The sequence below is a fragment of the Microcaecilia unicolor genome, chromosome 8 (assembly GCF_901765095.1).
Source record: "Microcaecilia unicolor chromosome 8, aMicUni1.1, whole genome shotgun sequence".
Taxonomy (NCBI): Eukaryota; Metazoa; Chordata; class Amphibia; order Gymnophiona; family Siphonopidae; genus Microcaecilia; species Microcaecilia unicolor.
The window spans coordinates 110808400-110828895 of NC_044038.1; the positions used below are offsets into that span (position 1 = coordinate 110808400).

At 45.5% G+C, this 20496-nt stretch overlaps 1 protein-coding gene across 5 annotated transcripts in view; it reads right to left on the bottom strand.

Annotated features, from left to right (window-relative positions):
* The window catches only part of LCP2 (lymphocyte cytosolic protein 2), an 888998-nt gene that overhangs the window by 410416 nt on the left and 458086 nt on the right, over positions 1 to 20496 (bottom strand). For all 5 annotated transcript variants that reach the window (XM_030211064.1, XM_030211063.1, XM_030211062.1 and 2 more), the window contains 3 exons: positions 18488 to 18686; positions 9025 to 9119; positions 623 to 686 (listed from right to left, as the gene is read on the bottom strand). In XM_030211064.1, coding sequence (XP_030066924.1) covers positions 623 to 686; positions 9025 to 9119; positions 18488 to 18686 — 358 coding nt within the window. The remainder of the gene's footprint in view (positions 1 to 622; positions 687 to 9024; positions 9120 to 18487; positions 18687 to 20496) is intronic.

A 20496-nucleotide genomic window follows, 5' to 3' on the forward strand; every position in this document is an offset into this window, starting at 1 on the left:
GACTCTGGCCACCTTGGTGGGCGCATTGGATGGACCATGCAGATCTTTATCTGCCATCATTTACTATGTTACAATATGGGCTAGATTCTATACATGGCGCCCAAAAATCCCCGCTTAAATGGTATTCTATAAGTTGCGCCTAAAGTTCGGTGCAGTTTATAGAATTAACGCTTAAATACCAGTGCCTAAATTTATGCGTGGAGCACCCATATTCTGTAATTACGCATGTAACTCAAAACCATGCTCCAGTTTTACCCCAAAATGCTCATGACCCTCCCATGTGGGTCCCAATTAAATCTAATTAGTGCCTACAATTTCTTGTAAAAAAACAATAATTGGCACTAATTGGCTCATTCTATTAAAATTGCATGCGGAAATCGGGAACGTGTTTAATTTGCACGTGCATTTTTTGGCAACTTTTATATAATCAAGGGGATATGCATATTCCAGACAAACAATAGGAAACTAATAATATGGTATTTCAAATATTGAAGTACTCTTGAAGGAAATCAAGCTTTAGAAACTGGTCCCTACATCTAGAAATGGGCTACATTTCTGTACAACCTCATTTCCTAATCTGTGTAAATGAAAGATTATAAAACAGAAAGCATTTAGCACTCACAGCTTGAATGTCTCACACTTCTTCCACTGCTAATATCAAACTGTGAAGAAAGGGGAAATGTGGGCTGCAGAAAAAAAAACAGTAACACAGAGGAAGATCATTAGAACTCAAACTGGTGAGATAAACTCAAGCCCACCTTTTACGCTTAGATTGTATACAGTGGCAAAGCAACCCCTAAGAAATGAAGATCAACCAAGCCCCTCATACACTTCCTGCTTTCTTATATAGGATCTCAAGAAAGGTAAAATTATGTATAATCATACCTGATAATTTTCTTTCCATTAATCATAGCTGATCAATCCATAGACTGGTGGGTTGTGTCCATCTACCAGCAGGTGGAGATAGAGAGCAAACTTTTGCCTCCCTATATGTGGTCATGTGCTGCCGGAAACTCCTCAGTATGTCGATATCAAAGCTCCATCCGCAGGACTCAGCACTTAGAGAATTACACCCACAAAGGGACACTCTGCCCAGCTCACCACCGCCGAAACGGGGGAGGGGAATTAACCCAGCTCATCCCCACACAAGTGGGGGAGGGGAATCCGTCCAGCTCATCCCCGCGGAGCGGGGGAGGGACACCACACCCGCCGATGCGGGGGGATCTGGCTTATCCTGCAACCGCAACCGCGGGAGGAGCTGACTGACCCTAACACCGCCGAAGCGGGAGGGGTACAAAGCTGCCCTACAGCCGCACGAAGCGGGAGGGAGTGCCGGCAGAATTTAAATCTCAATCCAGCCCCGTAAAACGGAGGGGAGAGGAATGCAGCAGCTCACTGTAACACAAACTCGTCTCAACTCTTGAAGAATCCAAGTGAAGGAAGAACTTGAACACGAAGTCTTTCTGAAGTAACTGAAGACTAAACTTGAACCTGAAATGCAACCAGAATAAAAACAGTACAGATATCTGGGAGGGGCTATGGATTGATCAGCTATGATTAATGGAAAGAAAATTATCAGGTATGATTATACATAATTTTACCTTCCATATCATCAAGCTGATCAATCCATAGACTGGTGGGATGTACCGAAGCAGTACTCACCCAGGGCGGGACATAGAAATCCCTGACCTCAACACTGAAGCTCCAAACCGGGCCTCCGCCCGTGCAGCCACAGTCAACCGGTAATGCTTGGAGAATGTATGAGCCGAAGCCCAAGTTGCCGCCTTGCATATCTCTTCCAAGGAGACGGATCCGGCCTCTGCCATCGAGGCCGCCTGAGCTCTCGTGGAGTGAGCCTTCAGCTGGATAGGCGGCACCTTCCCCGCGGCCACATAAGCCGCTGCAATGGCTTCCTTGACCCATCTTGCCACTGTAGGCTTAGCAGCCTGCAGACCCTTACGAGGACCTGCAAACAGGACAAACAGATGATCCGATTTCCGGAAATCATTGGTCACTTCCAAGTATCTGATGATGACTCGCCACACATCCAGATATTTAAGAGCAGAGTACTCCTCTGGGTAGTCCTCCCTACGAAAGGAAGGGAGACAGAGCTGCTGATTCACATGGAAGCGAGAAACAATCTTGGGCAGAAAGGAAGGCACTGTGCGAATAGTCACTCCTGCCTCAGTGAACTGCAGAAAAGGCTCTCGACATGAGAGCGCCTGGAGCTCGGAAACTCTTCTGGCTGAAGTGATAGCCACCAAAAGGACTGCTTTCAACGTCAGGTCTTTCAGAGATGCCCTCGACAAGGGTTCAAAAGGCGGCTTCTGCAATGCTCTTAGCACCAGGCTGAGATTCCACGCAGGCACCACTGAGTGCAGAGGAGGGCGCAGGTGATTAACTCCCTTGAGAAAGCGCACCACATCTGGCTGTGAAGCCAGGGAAGCACCCTTCAGGCGGCCCCTGAAGCAAGCCAGAGCCGCTACCTGGACTTTAAGGGAACTGAGCGACAGGCCTTTCTCCAGACCTTCTTGCAGGAACGCCCACACTGAAGAAATTGGAGCAGTGAAGGGAGAAAGAGAGCCTGCTTCACACCACGCTGCAAAGATACGCCAAACCCTGGCGTAAGCAGTAGAAGTAGAGCGCTTCCTCGCTCTCAGCATAGTGGCGATGACCTTGTCTGAGAAGCCCTTCTTCCTCAGACGCTGCCGCTCAATAGCCAGGCCGTAAGACCAAAGGGGGAGGGATCCTCCATCACCACGGGACCCTGATGTAACAGGCCCTGTTCCACTGGCAGTCGCAGAAGATCGTCCACTGAGAGCCTGATCAAGTCCGCATACCAGGGACGCCTGGGCCAATCCGGACCCACCAGGATTACCCTGCCGGGATGCTTTGCCACCCGGTCTAGCACCCTGCCCAACATGGGCCAGGGCGGGAACACATAGAGGAGCTCTTGTGTCGGCCACTGTTGGAGAAGAGCATCTACTCCCAGGGATCGAGGGTCCCGTCCTCTGCTGAAGAAGCGCGGCACTTGGCAATTGGCCGATGACGCCATCAGATCTAGGCTCGGCTGGCCCCAGCGCTTCGCGATGTCCAAGAACGCCTGAGCAGATAGCTGCCACTCTCCGGGCTCCAAGGTATGGCGACTGAGAAAGTCCGCCTTGACATTCATGACTCCGGCAATGTGGGCCGCTGAAAGCTGCTCCAGGTTCGCTTCCGCCCACTGGCAGAGATACATAGCCTCCTTGGCTAGAGGGGCGCTCTTGGTACCTCCCTGGCGGTTGACATAAGCCACAGCCGTGGCATTGTCCGACAGGACCCGTACAGGCTTCCACACCAGTACCGGGATGAACTCCAAAAGCGCCAACCGAATGGCTCTGAGTTCCAGGAGGTTGATAGACCACTTTGCCTCTGCAGGAGACCAGAGCCCCTGCGCTGTCCTTCCCAAGCAGTGGGCTCCCCAGCCCGACAAAGAGGTGTCCGTCGTGACGACAATCCACTCTGGGGTCACCAGAGGCATTCCCGCAGACAATTTGTCTGTCTGCATCCACCAGCTCAGCGCCTTGCGCACTGCTGGGTCCAAGGGAAGTCGCACAGCATAATCCTCCGACATCGGAGTCCAGCGCTGCAGCAAAGAGTGTTGAAGTGGTCTCATATGAGCCCTGGCCCAGGGCACTACTTCCATCGTGGCCGTCATAGAGCCCAACAGCTGCACATAGTCCCAAGCCCGAAGAGGAGAGGCTCCCAGGAACTGGTCCACCTGAGCCTGAAGTTTGACAATCCGATTGTCTGGCAGGAACACTCTGCCCACTTGGGTGTCGAATCGAACTCCCAGGTACTCCAGGGACTGAGTCGGGCGCAGCTGGCTCTTCTCCCAGTTGATGATCCATCCCAGGGAGCTCAAAAGAGCAACTACCCGGTCCACAGCTTTGCCGCACTCTGCATAAGAGGGGGCTCGGATCAACCAGTCGTCCAGATAAGGATGGACTTGTATCCCTTCCTTTCGTAGGAAGGCCGCGATGACCACCATTACTTTGGAAAAGGTCCGCGGAGCAGTAGCCAACCCGAATGGGAGGGCTCTGAACTGGAAGTGTCGTCCCAGGACTGCAAAACGCAGGAAGCGTTGATGAGGAGGCCAGATGGGAATATGCAGGTACGCTTCCTTGATGTCCAAGGAAGCCAAGAACTCTCCTGCCTTCACTGCCGCTATAACAGAGCGGAGAGTCTCCATGCGAAAGTGCCGCACTTTCAAGGCCCGATTGACCCCTTTGAGGTCGAGGATAGGCCGGACAGAACCTCCTTTCTTTGGTACCACAAAGTAAATGGAGTAACGTCCCTTGCCAAGCTGACTTTCTGGCACAGGAACGACCGCGCCCAGGCGGATCAGATTGTCCAAGGTCTGCTGCACTGCCACAGCTTTGACCGGAGACTTGCAGGGAGAGAGTACAAACCCGTCTTTGAAGGGTCGGCAGAACTCTAGCTTGTAGCCGTCTCTGATGACTTCCAGCACCCACGCGTCTGAAGTTATTGTGGTCCACTCGCCCAGAAACGAGGACAGCCGTCCTCCAATCTGCACTGGGGCGTGGACCAAGGCCCCGTCATTGGGTACGAGACCCTGGGGGAGGACCGGAGGAAGCACCTCCGGGACGGCGGTCTCTGCGAAAGGAATGCTGCTTGGGGGAGAAATTCCTCTTGAAGGAAGAGGGGGCAGAGGAACCCGACTTGCCCGGGCGGTACCGACGGGCTTCCTGCAACCGTCCTCTGGAGGTACCGGGACGAGTACTAGCCCGAGCCCTGACCTCTGGTAATTTCTTGCCCTTAGACGTGCCGAGATCGGTCACGATTTTGTCCAGCTCGACCCCAAAGAGCAGCTTGCCTTTAAAAGGCAACCTAGCCAGGCGGGATTTAGAGGCGTGGTCAGCAGACCAATGTTTCAGCTAAAGCCACCGCCGCGCAGAGATTGTCTGAGCCATGCCTTTCGCTGAGGCCCTCAAGACATCATACAGCAAGTCTGCCAAATAGGCTAAGCCCGATTCCAGGGCCGGCCAATCAGCCCTCAAGGAATGATCCGAGGGGGAAGCCCGCTGCACCATAGTCAGGCACGCCCTGGCCACATAGGAGCCGCAAACTGAGGCCTGCAAACTTAAAGCAGCCGCCTCAAAGGACGACCTTAAGGCCGCCTCCAATCTTCTGTCTTGGGCGTCCTTTAGGGCCGTGCCACCTTCCACCGGCAACGCCGTTTTCTTAGTCACCGCAGTGATTAAAGAATCCACGGTAGGCCACAGATAGGCCTCACGTTCACTCACAGCCAAAGGATAGAGGCGGGACATAGCCCTAGCCACTTTAAGGCTCGCTTCCGGGACATCCCATTGAGCCAAAATTAAGGTGTGCATGGCATCATGCACGTGGAAGGTTCTAGGCGGGCGCTTCGTCCCCAGCATAATGGCAGAGCCAACAGGGGCTGAGGGAGAGACGTCCTCCGGAGAGGAAATCTTCAAAGTGTCCATGGCCTGTAACAACAGGTTGGGCAAATCCTCTGGGCTAAAAAGCCGCGCTGCAGAGGGGTCATCCGCTCCATCCGAGCGGGGATCCGTCTCCTCCAAGGAATCCGCAAAGGACAGTTGGGAGACCTCAGACACGCTGCCCTCATCTACATCGGAGGAGACAAAGTCCTCCAAGGCCTGGGAATCAACCCGAGGGCGTTTACCTCTGGGAACCTCAACCTCTTTACCAGACGAGGGAGCAGGGGCAGCGTTTTGCATGAGGAAAGCCTGATGCAGCAGCAAAACAAACTCGGGGGAGAAACCCCCCAGACTGTGCACTTCCGCAGCCTGGGCAACAGCCCTAGACGCACCCTCAACCGGCGCTCGCAAGAGCGGGGGAGAGACATGCTGCGCATCCAAAATGGCGTCCGGCGCGACACTCCGCGAAGGAGCCGCGCGGGAAGAACGGCGCTTAACTTTAGCCGCTTTTGTGCCGTCGCCCAAATTAAGGGCGTTCATGGCATTAATGTCTCCAACCTCAAGGGCGGCCCACGAAGAAGCCGTCCGAGCCGCGTGGCCGGCCAAGATGGCGGAGGCGAGGAGCGGGGGATGGGCGTTTATGGCGGGAAAAACTGCCACGCCGGAGGAAGGACCGGGACATTCATCGGTCACGAAACTGTCACCCAACAAGGGCGAATCAGGCTGTAAGACCCCCGCATCCCCTCTAGAAGCGCTCAAGCGATCCGGGGAGCGACCCTTTGCGCCCTCGCCCTCCGACGCCATATGCCACGAGGAGAAGAATCGGGGAACCCCCTGCCCGCTATAAAAAGGTAAAAATTACCTGCTGTCCGCTCCGAGCTGTAACGAACTGGTGTCCCAGTGAGTAGCTGCAATGAACGTTTAAATAAACGTCGAAATAAACGCCTTTTTTTTTTTTTTTTTTTTTTTTTAACGGAGCCAGCGGGAGGGGGGAGAAAAGGAGGGACCTGGCACCACCAGGTTTGCACTTGCTCAAAAGAGCCCTCAACCCCAGGCCTCAACAAAACCTAAGGATTAGGCTTGGAGGCCTAGCCAGAGCTGCTGCTGTGTGTGACCACCACCTGCTGAGATAGAGAACATACTGAGGAGTTTCCGGCAGCACATGACCACATATAGGGAGGCAAAAGTTTGCTCTCTATCTCCACCTGCTGGTAGATGGACACAACCCACCAGTCTATGGATTGATCAGCTTGATGATATGGAATTAGAGGTTTCATTTTTAGAGCACTACTCAATTAAAATTGTCACTTTCCTCAAATAATCCTACATGGTTTTAGTTCTTCAAAATTATGGTCTTGTGTTTAGTCAAAGAATTCTTTTATTTATTTATTTTTTGTCTTGTCTGTCTGCTGTGACTAGATTGCAAGCTATAAGGAACATGGACTGTCTCCTGTGTGTCTCTGTATAGCATTGTTCACATCTGGAAACACTCAAGTGATTAATAGCAGTAGTATAAGTAAGTCAATTTAATGAGGTAATTTTGAAAGAATTTGCTACTTGTAAATGTGAAAAAGTATCCTTTAAAAACTCACCTGCTCTTACTGTGGAGAATGAGACAGCGTTGGCAATGACAGCCACTCATCAAGGTACATGAAGGGAGTTTATACCTCCATGCACATATTTTTCAGCAGGGACTTTGTATTTGCAGATTCTACGGTACAAATGTACCCCATAGATTCTACCAAGACATAAGTTTTCAAAGTGGAGCTCCATGTTCCCATTAAAAATCAGTTTCTTTGCAGAGTACTTCTGGGTCTACAGTCTCTGCCGTAAGGTTGAAAATTGCCCTCATTAAAAAGAAAGCAAAAATGACATGTCTGTAAAAATAGTTTCTTGTAAGTAAAATTATCAGGAGCAAGGCGGGGATAGTGCTGGGCAGACTTATATGGTCTGTGCCCTGAAGAACACAGATACAAATCAAAGTAGGGTATACACAAAATTAGCAAATATGAGTTATCTTGTTGGGCAGACTGGATGGACCGTGCAGGTCTTTTTCTGCCGTCATCTACTATGTTACTATGTTTAGAGAGAGGTAGCCAGATTTGGGCCTGTGTCTGTAGTGCTGTGAGCTGAGCCTATAGAATTGGGGATTTGGTTGCAATGACTCAGGCATTATGGGCCAGATTCAATAAATAGCGCTCAAAGATCAGAATAGCATTGAGTGCTGATTTCAGTGCCCAGGTTCGGTCGCCAGGTGGAATTCCCAGTGCCCAATTTAGGCGCTCATCCTCAGTATTCTATAATATTGTGTGCAAATTTTAGGAATGCCCCTGACCTGCCCATGCACCTCCTATGGCCATACCCCTTTTGGGCTGTGTGCTATGGGATTTGGGGGCACATTGTGATGGAATAGCGCGTAGCAAGATGTGCGCACAAGTTCAAATTGGTGCCAACACTCAATTATTGGCACTAATTGGCTCATTGGGCACAAATTTTGGTTCTGCGCCCAATTTTGGGTGCCATATATAGAATCCGGGGTTTTCTGTGTCTGAACCCCACCAGGTATAGCAATGTGAAAAACAGGAGACCCTCTTGTGGCTACATTCACTGGCTAAAATGTAGTGTAAAAGCTCCAAAGACTTGTAAAAATCATCTGTACCTTTATGGCTAAGTTTGCAATTGTTGGTGAGGTTGGTTCTGGATGTCCAGGGAGCAAAACCATATTGAAAGTTACTAATAATACTGTGAATCAGACACAGAGCAGTTAGCCCCTCAGAGCAGAAGAAGGAGCTCCTAAGCAGAAGACAGAAAAGAGAAAGGAAGCACTGCTGCCAGGGAGAGGGGACTATAAGAAATTGCAGTTACAAGAACTTAGGAGTCAAGAGAGGGGCAAGTGATGGAGCTTTACAGAAAGGGGTCCCGGTGGTGCAGAGTCCATGAAGACTTAGCTGGTGGGTCCAGATCAGGCTAATCAAGATGTGGTTTTGGTAGAAAACTCTTTGCCATCTCCCTGCTCTCTATATTCCAGAGGGACAAGATATTGCCAAGAAAGCAGGATCCCAGAAGTTACCCAGAGGCTACCAGTTAGAGTGGGGTTTTGGAGAGCAGAAGTTACTTCTCCAGGTAGGAAAGAGCCCTGAAAGTAAATGGGAGCGTGATCTGGTAAGTGTATCTAGGGAGAGTATTAAAACGGGACAGGGATGGACTAACAATGGTCTTATGTATTTTGATAATCCTACTACTACTACTTATTTCTATAGCACTACTAGACGTACGCAGTGCTGTACACTTGAACATGAAGAGACAGTCCCTGCTCGAAAGAGCTTACAATCTAATCAGGACAAACAGGACAAATAAGAGAGAAGGGAATTAATAAGGTGGGAAAGATAAAATATATAAGGGTATTGTACAAGTGAATAGGGATTAGGAGTTAAAAGCAGCAAAAAAGTAGGCTTTTAACCTAGATTTGAAGACGGCCAGAAATGGAGCTGTATTAAAAAATAAAATCTTTAGATACTCTGGTAAGAAGACAAAAGCTTAGCATTTTCAATGCATTACGTACAGGTCTCACTCCTGCCACTGGAGGCAGGAAAGGGGGCCCGTGTCGCTGAGGGGGCGGAGGAGGATGCTTAGAGGAGCTCAGTGTTGCTGGTCTATCTACAAAAGAAAAGAAAAGAGATACATGATCAGGCCTAGGAATCAGTACTGAGAGCTCATGCTCTCGGGTGGAAATAGGCTGCTGAGGTTCTACTTTCCAGGATAACTGAACTGGGTACATTGACAATCCTAAGAGCAGTAAACATTAAAAATAGCTTCACTTTTCAGATATACAGTTCCATCTCAGCAGAGACAGGAATAGTTCCTAATATCTTAAGTTAAGTACTTACTAAGATGACAGATTTATTGTACCTTGGTATTCAATGGATGATTAATGCCCCAGCTGAGCAAGTTCTGGAAGCTACCTGTAGCAGGGTTGGAGGGAGCAGAGTCTTTTTGCCCAGCAATTATAAGAGTTATTATTTAAATAGCAATGCCAGAGTCCCATTGGCGCCTGGTATAGGAGGCTAAGCCTCCCCAGCCCCAAACATGTCATTCCTCACCTCCCTCTCATTGTCCCTCCACCACTGTTACTGCTTCTAATGACCTGCAGCAGCTAATAAAGCAAGTGTGACCCACAACCTCCAAGGAGGTTGGATAAAACAGGAGACAAAGAGGCTTATTTTCAAAGCACTTAGCCTTCCAAAGTTCCATAGAAACCTATGGAACTTTGGAAGGCTAAGTGCTTTGAAAATATGCCTCAAAGTGAGCCTATCTAACCCATTTTTTGAGCTGAAGCCAGTAGGCGGAGCTTGCTGCGGTTTTAGTACACCCAAAACAATAGCAAACGCTATTGAAAACAATAGCAAAAGATTGCTAGAAATAAGGGACTGCCTATGCCTGATCCATCTGTAAAAAGGCAAAAGCTGTTCCAGTTGGATAGGCAGTGCCTTAAAAGGTGGAGGACAAAAAAAAAAATATATATATATATATATATATTTTTTTTTTTTACTTATTGCTTTTTAATTTAGTTGAAAGCTTCCCATATCTAGATATAAATATCATGAAAGAAAAACTGAATATCACTAAAACAGCTTCAAAAATTATGGTGGCTGGTAGTATTTTGTGCTCATTTTCTATACAATATAGATGGCCACATTTCAGTGAGGATATCCTGTTTCCTGATGAGTTCATCTTAACTGTTGTTGTAATCTGCCTTGGGAAGCCTGGTGTTATAAAGATATATTGAAATTAAATGGAAGTAAAATTAAACTGTCCTTTCACTGGGGTATATAAGTAGAGAGGTGTGGTAGCCGTGTTAGTCCACTCTTAAAGGTTATCAATAGAAATCAAACAAAATAAAACATGGAAAAGAAAATAAGATGATACCTTTTTTATTGGACATAACTTAATACATTTCTTGATTAGCTTTCAAATGTTGCCCTTCTTCGTCAGATCGGAAATAAGCAAATGTGTTAGCAGATAGTATATATAAGAGAAACATCAAAGCATTACTTTGACAGTCTGACAGAGTGGGAGGGTGGGGGTATGCATGGGGACATCAATGCATTTCATTGATATTCTAACAGAATGGGTGCTGGTAGGTGAGAGGAGGGTAATAAACAGAGAAATAAACAGAGAAATACAGCTTTATGGTTTATAATGGGTTAGAAAACCCAGATCCTTAAGTCCTGCTTGTTGGGTGTCAAAATATTCAATCATTCTTATTTCAAAGGTCTTACGTTCCTGTATTGTTTTAAAATTACCTTTCAGTATTCTTACTGTGAAATCACTGGTGCAGTGTTCTGGTCTTGTGAAGTGTTGGCCCACAGGGGCCCACAGAAAGGCTACAACCCCAAAATAATCTCCAAGAATATTGCCTCCTCCCTCAAAACACCCAGGGAAAATCTGCTACAGTACAAAGAAAAAAAAGCCACAGACAGAATTCCCCTTGTAGTGACATATAACACAGAGCTGGAGAAACTGAGGAAAATCATAAGAGACCTACAGCCACTACTCCAGGAAGATGAATTACTGAAAGAGATATTCCCATCCCCACCAGTGCTGGCCTTCCGACAGCCACCAAATTTAAAACACAAGCTGATCAGAAGTAAACTTCCAACACAGACGGAAAAAGAAAAGGGCACGTTTCCGTGTAACACAGCCAGCTGCAAACTATGTCAAAACATTTCACAAGACCCCACAGTCATTCACAAAGAAAAAATATTCAACATAAAGGACTATTTTTCATGCTCATCTTCCAATGTGGTATATATCATACAGTATAAAAAATGTAACGAAGGATGCTATATTGGAGAAACAAGCCAGATGCTTAAGACAAGATTCAATCTGCACAGACATCACATGAAAATAGCCGGTGCCAGTCAAGCCCCCACCCCTGTGGGCCAACACTTCACAAGACCAGAACACTGCACCAGTGATTTCACAGTAAGAATACTGAAAGGTAATTTTAAAACAATACAGGAACGTAAGACCTTTGAAATAAGAATGATTGAATATTTTGGCACCCAACAAGCAGGACTTAATAAGGATCTGGGTTTTCTAACCCATTATAAACCATAAAGCTGTATTTCTCTGTTTATTTCTCTGTTTATTACCCTCCTCTCACCTACCAGCACCCATTCTGTTAGAATATCAATGAAATGCTTTGATGTCCCCATACATACCCCCACCCTCCCACTCTGTCAGACTGTCAAAGTAATGCTTTGATGTTTCTCTTATATATACTATCTGCTAACACATTTGCTTATTTCCGATCTGACGAAGAAGGGCAACCTTCAAAAGCTAATCAAGAACTGGGGTATATGAAAATCAAATCTTCATCTGTTTTGTAGAAGTTTACCTTTTTGATACACAAATGGATTATTCTGTTTTGCACATGTTTCAGGGACAAGTGGTTTTATAAGTCACAATAAAAATACATATTTTGTTTCATTCAGATCTCTTTTGTTTAAACATAACTAAGTGGACTATAAGCCCCTAATGCAGTCCATTGGTTTTCTTATATTTTGTTGTGATACTGTGCCAAAACTGAAAACTCATTTCTTCTGTCTGGTCGTTAATAAAAGGAGCTCATTGTGAACACTATCCACCCTAAAAGGTTGTTTTGTGGCTGTACATGAGGAATTGTGATATTGAATAAATAAGTGTATGCTGTTTCCCTAGTCATGCATCCAAAGTTTATATAATCCTTTCAAGAAATCCAGTTAATCGTTTAATTTATTAGTGGAACATAACCACAGAGGCATGGTATGGTCGCATTTTCAATATGGTAATACTAGGGCCCAGCTAAGGAACAGGTTATTTTGAGTTAGTATTCACTGAACCAAACTTGCTTTCCTTGTGCCATCACTATCCAGTGGGTAGGCAGTGTCTTAAAAGGTGGAGGATAAAGGATTTTTTAAAACATATTACACGTGGATGGGCATAATCGAAAGGGGCGCCCAACTTTTCCTGAGGACGTCCTCACAGGATGTCCCGGAGAATGGGCAGGGAAACCCGTATTATCGAAACAAGATGGGCGTCCATCTTTCATTTCGATAATACGGTCGGGGACGCCCAAATCACAAAATTTAGGTCGACCTTAGAGATGGTCGGCCTTAGAGATGGTCGTCCCCGATTTTCGGCGATAATGGAAACTGAGGATGCCCATCTCAGAAACGACCAAATCCAAGCCCTTTAGTCATGGCAGGAGCCAGCATTTGTAGTGCACTGGTCCCCCTGACATGCCAAGACACCAACCAGGCACCCTAGGGGGCATTGCAGTGGACTCAGAAATTGTTCCCAGATGCATAGCTCCCTTACCTTGTGTGCTGAGCCCCCAAAACCCACTCCCCATAACTGTACACTACTACCATAGCCCTTAGGGGTGAAGGGGGGCACCTACATGTGGGTACAGTGGGTTTTGAAGGGCTCACATTTACCACCACAAGTGTAACAGGTAGGGGGGGATGGGTTTGGGTCCGCCTGCCTGAAGTGCACTGCACCCACTAAAACTGCTCCAGGGACCTGCACACTGCTGCGATGGACCTGAGTATGATATTTGAGGCTGGCAAAAATATTTTTAAAAAACTTTTTTGAGGGTAGGAGGGGGTTAGTGACCACTGGGAGAGTAAGGGGGGTCATCCCCCGATTCCCTCCGGTGGTCATCTGGTCATTTAGGGCACATTTTTGTGGCTTGGTCATAAGAAAAAAGGACCAGGTAAAGTCGTACAAGTGTTCGTCAGGGACACCCTTCTTTTTTCCATTATCGGTCGAGGACACTCATATGTTAGTCACGCCCCAATCCCGCCTTCGCTACGCCTCTGACATGCCCCCGTGAACTTTGGTCGTCCCCACGACGGAAAGCAGTTGAGGATGCCAAAAATCAGCTTTCGATTATGCCGATTTGGGTGACCCTGTGAGAAGGACGCCCATCTTGCGATTTGTGTCGAAAGATGGGCGCCCTTCTCTTTCGAAAATAAGCCTGATAATCTCAAGCCAAATTGGGTTCAATATGGCTTACATTTGAAAATACAGTGAGGCAGAACAATAAAATTCAGTTATATCATGGGAGCAAATAGATGGATATCTCTGAAACATTTAACTAAATTGAGATTAACATATATACCAAGGAGGTTGGATAAAATAAGAGACAAAGTGAAGTCAAAACGTTGAAGCAAATTAGGGTAGACTCTTTTTCCCCTTCAACGCGCACTCGTCATTCTGCATACACTCAAAACAAAGGAAACAAACCTATGAACTGCTGCATCCATGTTGTAGTTCTTTATTGTTGGTAGCATTTGTATTTAATCTCACTTATATTTTCAAACGTGTCAGCTTGTGCAGCATATGGATGTACACAGAGGAAGTATAATAATGGATTAACTTTTCATACATAGAGTAGCAATTTGTTGTAAATCGTAATCAGTGTGTCATAACTGTGGTTATGTTCCACTACTAAGTTAAACGGCTTTCTTGAAAGGATTATTTAAGCTTTGGATGCATGACTAGGGACACAAACATTCTCTTATTTGTTCAATATCACAATTCCTTATGCACAGCCACAAAAAAACCTTTCACAATCAGCTCCTTTTATTATAGAGAGAAGAGTTTTCAGTTTTGGCACAGTATAAGTCATCACAAAAACCACTTCTCCCTGAAACATGTTCAAAACAGAATAATCCATTTGTGTATCTAAAATGTAGACTTCTACAAAACAGATGAAGATGTGATTCCATATGACCCAATGAAAGAAGAGTCTAATTCTACTTCCATTTAATTTCAATATATTCCATCATCTTTATTACACAAGGCTTCCCAAGGCAGATTACAGCAACAGTTAAGACAAACCCATCAGGAAACAAGATACCTCACTGAAATTTTGCCATCTGTATTGTGTAGAAAAATGAGCACAAAATACTGAGTTTAAAATTGCTGTTTCTACCAGTGACATTAATTTTTGAAGCTGTTTTAGTGATATTCAATTTTTATTTCATGATATTTATATCTACATATGGGAAGCTTTCAAATAAATTAAAAAGCTGTTCAATATATTTTCTCCTCCACCTCTGAAGGCACTGCCTATCCAACTGGAGCAGGCATAGACAGACACTACGGAATACTGCGGCTCAGTTGACTTTTAAATATACTAAATTCTGAGAGCGCCTTGCCACTAATGTGCAAAATTCATTGGCTACCCACTGCAGCCCGCTCAGTTTTCAAGTTGTGTTGTTTTGTTTTCATGATACTATATGAAGAGGCTCCATAGTACATGTCATCTTTAATTGTATTGTGTGGGAAGAACCATGTGAAAGACACCAAACATTATCTCTCTCTTCAGTTTCTTTCGCCTTATCTCCATGAAACCAATTATTTTACTTTTTGGAAATTTGTACCTTTATTTGTAAATTTCTTTTTGACTGATGATTATCTGTTAGAATCTAGGGTTTGCCCTACTCTTACATAAGCCGCACTGATCTGAACTTTTCGGTTATGTGCGGTCTAGAAGCATTAACTGTAATATAATGTAATAAAACATGCACAATAAAGTGATACCTTTTTATTGGGCTAACATAATACATTTTTCTACTTGTGGCCAAATCCTCCTTCCTTAGATCAGGACAGTGTACCAGAGTGTCATGATCGGAGGAAGGATGTTTTGGCCTCCGAAAACTAGTCAAAAAATGTATTTAGGGCCCTATTTACTAAAGTGCGTTAACATTTTTAATGTGCCTACAATTAGCGTGCGCGCTAACCATGTAGGAGCCTTTAGGGATAACGTACATGGTTAATGAGCATTAAAAAAGCTATCGCGCCTATAACGCGGCTTAGTAAACAGGGCCCTTAGTCCAATAAAATGATCTGCTGTATGACTGTTATATAGTGATTGGAATATGTCAGTTTGGGAACTTATACCTGCTATCTTATATTTTGCACAGAACAGGTGGATGTGTTACTGTTTGCAGCACCTAACTTTCGGGAATTCAGTTTAATTTTTGTCTGTATATTTCATTTTTAACGATTACTTATACTTGGTGAGGATCTTTCTCTGTTGTTTGCACGTGAAAGAGATCAGATGTTCTGTTAGCACTGTATTGCAGGGGTTCTCAACCCAGACCTTGGACACACCAAGCCAGTCAGGTTTTCAGTATACCTACAATGAATATGCATGCATAGATTTGCATACAGTAGAGGCAGTACATGCAAATTTATCTCATGCATATTCATTGTGGGTATCTTGAAAACCAGACTGATATCCTAGTGCCCACTGCAGTGGTTATGGTGTTGGCTTTTCCTAGGTAACTCCTTGTAGTGTGACTCCTGGAAGTTATTGCTGTTATGGTATGGTAGAATTACATTTGTAGTATTTTAGATTACTTCACAGTATGCTTGTTACAGGATTTTAGATTTGGATTTACATCACATCTTTATCAATAGTGGCTCAAAGCAAGGTACATTCAGGTACAGTAGGTATTTTCCTGTCCCTGGAGGGCTTACAGTCTAAGTCTGTACCTAGAACAATGAAGGGTTAAGTGACTTGTCCAAGATCTCAAGGAGTGGCAGTGGGATTTGAACCTTGGCTTCCCTGGTTCTCAGCTAATACAGATAATACTTATTCTAAACATTTTTGGTAACTCAACAATAAACAAAAGGCCAGCAGATGTGAAGCCTGGTGTCCATTTGTCAACCTCACAAAAAAAAACAAACAAAGTGATTGATAGGTAAATTATTCTATGGTTGCTAGTTACCACAGGGTTTCTGTAACAGTGCCGTTGAACATCACTTCACATGGCCAACAGGAAGATGCTGGACTGGGGAGCTAGGGCTAATTGTGAGACAAGTGTTAAAGTACCTGCACATAATACTGCAAATACTATTCTCTTTAATATATTGCATTTGGTTGGTTTGTTTTTTTTGGAACACAACCTGGAGTGTATTTAAAAGTGCCTCCACTGCCCCTTTACTGCTGACATAAGTGTTGCCCTCTCCCTCAACCCTGAGGTTTATAACTTGTACCACCACACCCAACCCATCCCTCCCCGCCTTAGCCCTGCCCACATTATTTATTTATTTATTTATTTGCAGCATTTGTATCCCACATTAGCCTCCCCAGAAAGTTGAGTCACCGACCGCCCTATGCAGTGTCCTTAGCACTGCACAATATCATTCACATGGTCACAATGTCCCTTCTCAAGAGAATATATAGATTCTTTAAGCAGCTCCCACATGAGGACTCTGATCTTGGTCAATCTCACCAAGAGAGTCACAAATAGTGGCTGTGATGTCACAATGACATTTCATGCTGCATGGACCAATCAGATTCCATTCTTTGTGAAGTAACTGCTGATAATGACATGCTGAACTTCTAGTGTTACTAGTTATGGCAGGTCTATGGCTGGCATACGTTGGCATGCTAAAGTGTACCATGCAGTGCTTGTAAATGATAGTTTCTAGAAGTTGTGTGTGTCACTTGGCAACATACCCACAGCCTGTCTCTACTGCTTCCCCCTCTACACCCCCTTGCAGATACACACTATCTGCTGGATTCTATATGGCTCGCCTAGAGATCCGCACTGAAATCCAGGCATATTCTGTAACAGTAAGAATAACTTAATTGGCTTAACAAGCTAATCAGTATTGATAACAGCACTTAAGCAATAATGAGCACTAATTGGCAATAATTAGAATTTACGCGCACAACTCACTAAGCATATTCTGTAAAGAATTGCGCCTAAATTCTAATGCATGCAAGTTAAAAAGGGGCGTGGCTATGGGTTGATTATTGGGCATTCCATGGGCATTCCCAAATCTGTGGGCGTAGTTATAGAATATGGCCCAGTGCACATAAATCTATGCACAGGGATTTACGCCACATTTTCGTTGGTGTAAATGGAGGAGTGTATTGTTAAGCGCTAGGATATCAACTAAGCGTATTCTATATACTGCACCTAAATCTAGGTGCCACTTATAGAATATGCTTAGGCAGAAATGTTTACTGCTCAAATTTTGTAGGCATTTTATATAGAACCTGGCCCTATACCACTTACGCACTACCTTACAAATATAGTGCACAGTGAGATTGCATGCGTAAGTGTCAATGAAGGATCCACTCATGCATGCAAGACATGTAACTGCATGCACCCAATTAGAGAATTGCTCTGCTTCACCATTTACCCTCCAGCTTCTTGCAAGACAAAAAGGAAGAGAAAACAAGAGGGGAAGGGCTGAGCAAAGTGGTTTTACTTTCCTTCCTATCTCTACGTACTGCCTAGAAAGGGAGGAGCAGGAAACTTTTCATGGAACTGGCCATAGGCATGTTTAATTTTGGGAGGAAATGGTGTGTATTGACAGCATTTCAACTCTACATGTGTTGTTTTAATGAAAAGGTACCCACACAAGAAGGAAGCGCAAATGTCTCAGGGTAAATGTAGTAAATTGCATGTGTACTTTCTGTTTGAAACTTGGCGAAAATTCCTTGGCTAAAAAATACCTGTGGAATTCTCATGGATATTTGCTCCAAAATGCATTCATAAGGTGTATACAGTGTTACTAATTGTGCCTAAGTCCTGTTTGCACATTCTTCTGTGCCCTCATTCAGACTGCAGTACTTGTGAGCTCAGTGCCATATGGGCATAAGTACATAGGTATTGCCATACTGGGACAGACCGAAGGTCCATCAAGCCCAGCATCCTGTTTCCAACAGTGGCCAATCCAGGTCACAAGTACCTGGCAAGATTCCAAAAAAGTACAATACATTTTATGCTGCTTAGCCTAGAAATAAGCAGTGGATTTTCCCCATTTTAATAATGGTCTATGGAATTTACCTTTAGGAAGCCATCCAAAAACTGCTTTTACTACATTCTCTGGCAACGAATTCCAGATTTTAATTACACGTTGAGTGGAGAAAAATTTTCTCCGATTCGTTTTAAATTTACTACTTTGTAGCTTCATTGCGTGTCCCCTAGTCCTAGTATTTTTGGCATTACCTATGTATCCAGAATCGCTGGAGAAGCATGCAGGGGAAATAACACTGGAATGTGTGTCTTCACTGTTGGTTGGAGGAGGTTCATAGTCCAGACTATCACTTCCATTTTCCATTGGATCCTCTGTAGGAGACTCGTAATCTGCTTCATCCTCCTCAAAGTCCTGCTCCTCAGTGGGACTCTCGTAATCATCATCATCTTCCTACAGGAATGAAAGCAGAGGCCAAACACAGAACTCAGTATAGTAATTTCAGTTAGAACTGGTACTCCATTAACCCACCAGTATTCCTAAAACATCATACAACTATACAGCAATAAATTGGGACACTCAGGAGCATTTCTGTTAGGGTACATTTATGGGCCCTTTTACTAAGCTGTGGCAAAAAGTAGCCTGTGGCAGTGCGAACCCATCTTTTGGGTGTGCACCGGGCCAGTTTTTGCCCCATCCTGGAAAAAGGGCCTTTTTTTAAGGGGCTGGAAAATGGACGTATGGCAAAATAAAAACCAGCGTGTGTCCATTTTCGCCCTGAGACTCTTACTGTCGCCTATTGACTTAGCGGTAAGGTCTCACGCGCTACACGACTGGAAGACATGCAGTGCTCGTCCACTGCCGTTTACCGCCAGGTAAGCACCATACAAAGAAAATATTTTCTACCACGCATTTTCAGCACACACCAAATTCAGAATCACCACCCAGAGTACGTGGTAGCCGGGCGGTTATGCCAATTTGGTTTGCACTGGACGCCTGTAGGCCCTTATGTGCCTTTGTAAAAGGGCCCTTTAAATTCCATCCAGGATTAAAGTCATTAGGTGATAACCTGTTTGGGTAACTATCTGTGACTCCGACTTTGAATCTGCTCAGTTTACTGATCATAATCAGTCTTTGCAGCTGGAAACAGCAGAAAAGACACGTGGAGGGGCATAATCGAAAAGGGATGTCCTCGTTTTGATTTGGACGTCCTCGCAAACGTCCCCATCCAGGGGTGGGGAAACCCGTATTTTCGAAACAAGATGGACGTCCATCTCTCGTTTCGATAATACAGTCAGGGAAGCCCAAATCCTGAAATTTGATTATCCCTAGAGATGGTATCCCTAGACTTGGTCGTTTCTGATTTTCGGCGATAATGGAAACCAAGGACGCCCATCTCAGAAATGACCAAATGCAAGCCATTTGATTGTGGGAGGAGCCAGCATTTGTAGTGCACTGCTCCCCCTGACATGCCAGGACACCAACCAGGCACCCTAGGGGACACTGCAGTGGACTTCATAAATTGCTCTCACCTTGTGTGCTGAGCCCCCCAAATCCCCCCCAATACCCACTACCCACAACTGTACACCACTACCATAGCCCTTACGGGTGAAGGGGGGCACCTAGATGTGGGTACAGTGGGTTTGTGGTGGGTTTTGGAGAGCTCGCTGTTTCCTCCACGAATGTAATAGGTAGAGGGGGATGGGGCTGAATCCACCTGTCTGAAGTGCACTGCACCCACTAAAACTGCTCCAGGGACCTGCATACTGCTGTCACAGACCTGAGTATGACATCTGAGGCTGGCAGAGAGGGTGGGAGGGGATTAGTGACCACTGGGGGAGTAAGGGCAGGTCATCCCAGATTCCGGTGGTCACCTGGTCATTTCAGGCACTTTTTTGTGCCTTTGTCATAAGAAAAGCACGACCAGGTAAAGTCGTCCAAGTGTTCATCAGGGACATCCTTGTTTCTTTTGATTATGGGTCGAGGACATCCTAGTGTTACGCACGCCCAAGTCCCGCCTTCGCTATGCCTCCGATACACTTCCTTGAACTTTGGCTGCCCCTGCGACGGAAAGCAGTTGGGGACGTCCAAAATCGGCTTTCGATTATACCGATTTGGACGACCTTGTGAGAAGGATGCCCATCTTCTGATTTATGTCAAAAGATGGGCGTCCTTCTCTTTCAAAAATGAGCCCAATAGACTCCTTTTACAAAGCTGCGCTACCAGTTAGCAGCGTACTAAATGTGAAGAAGCCCATTCCATT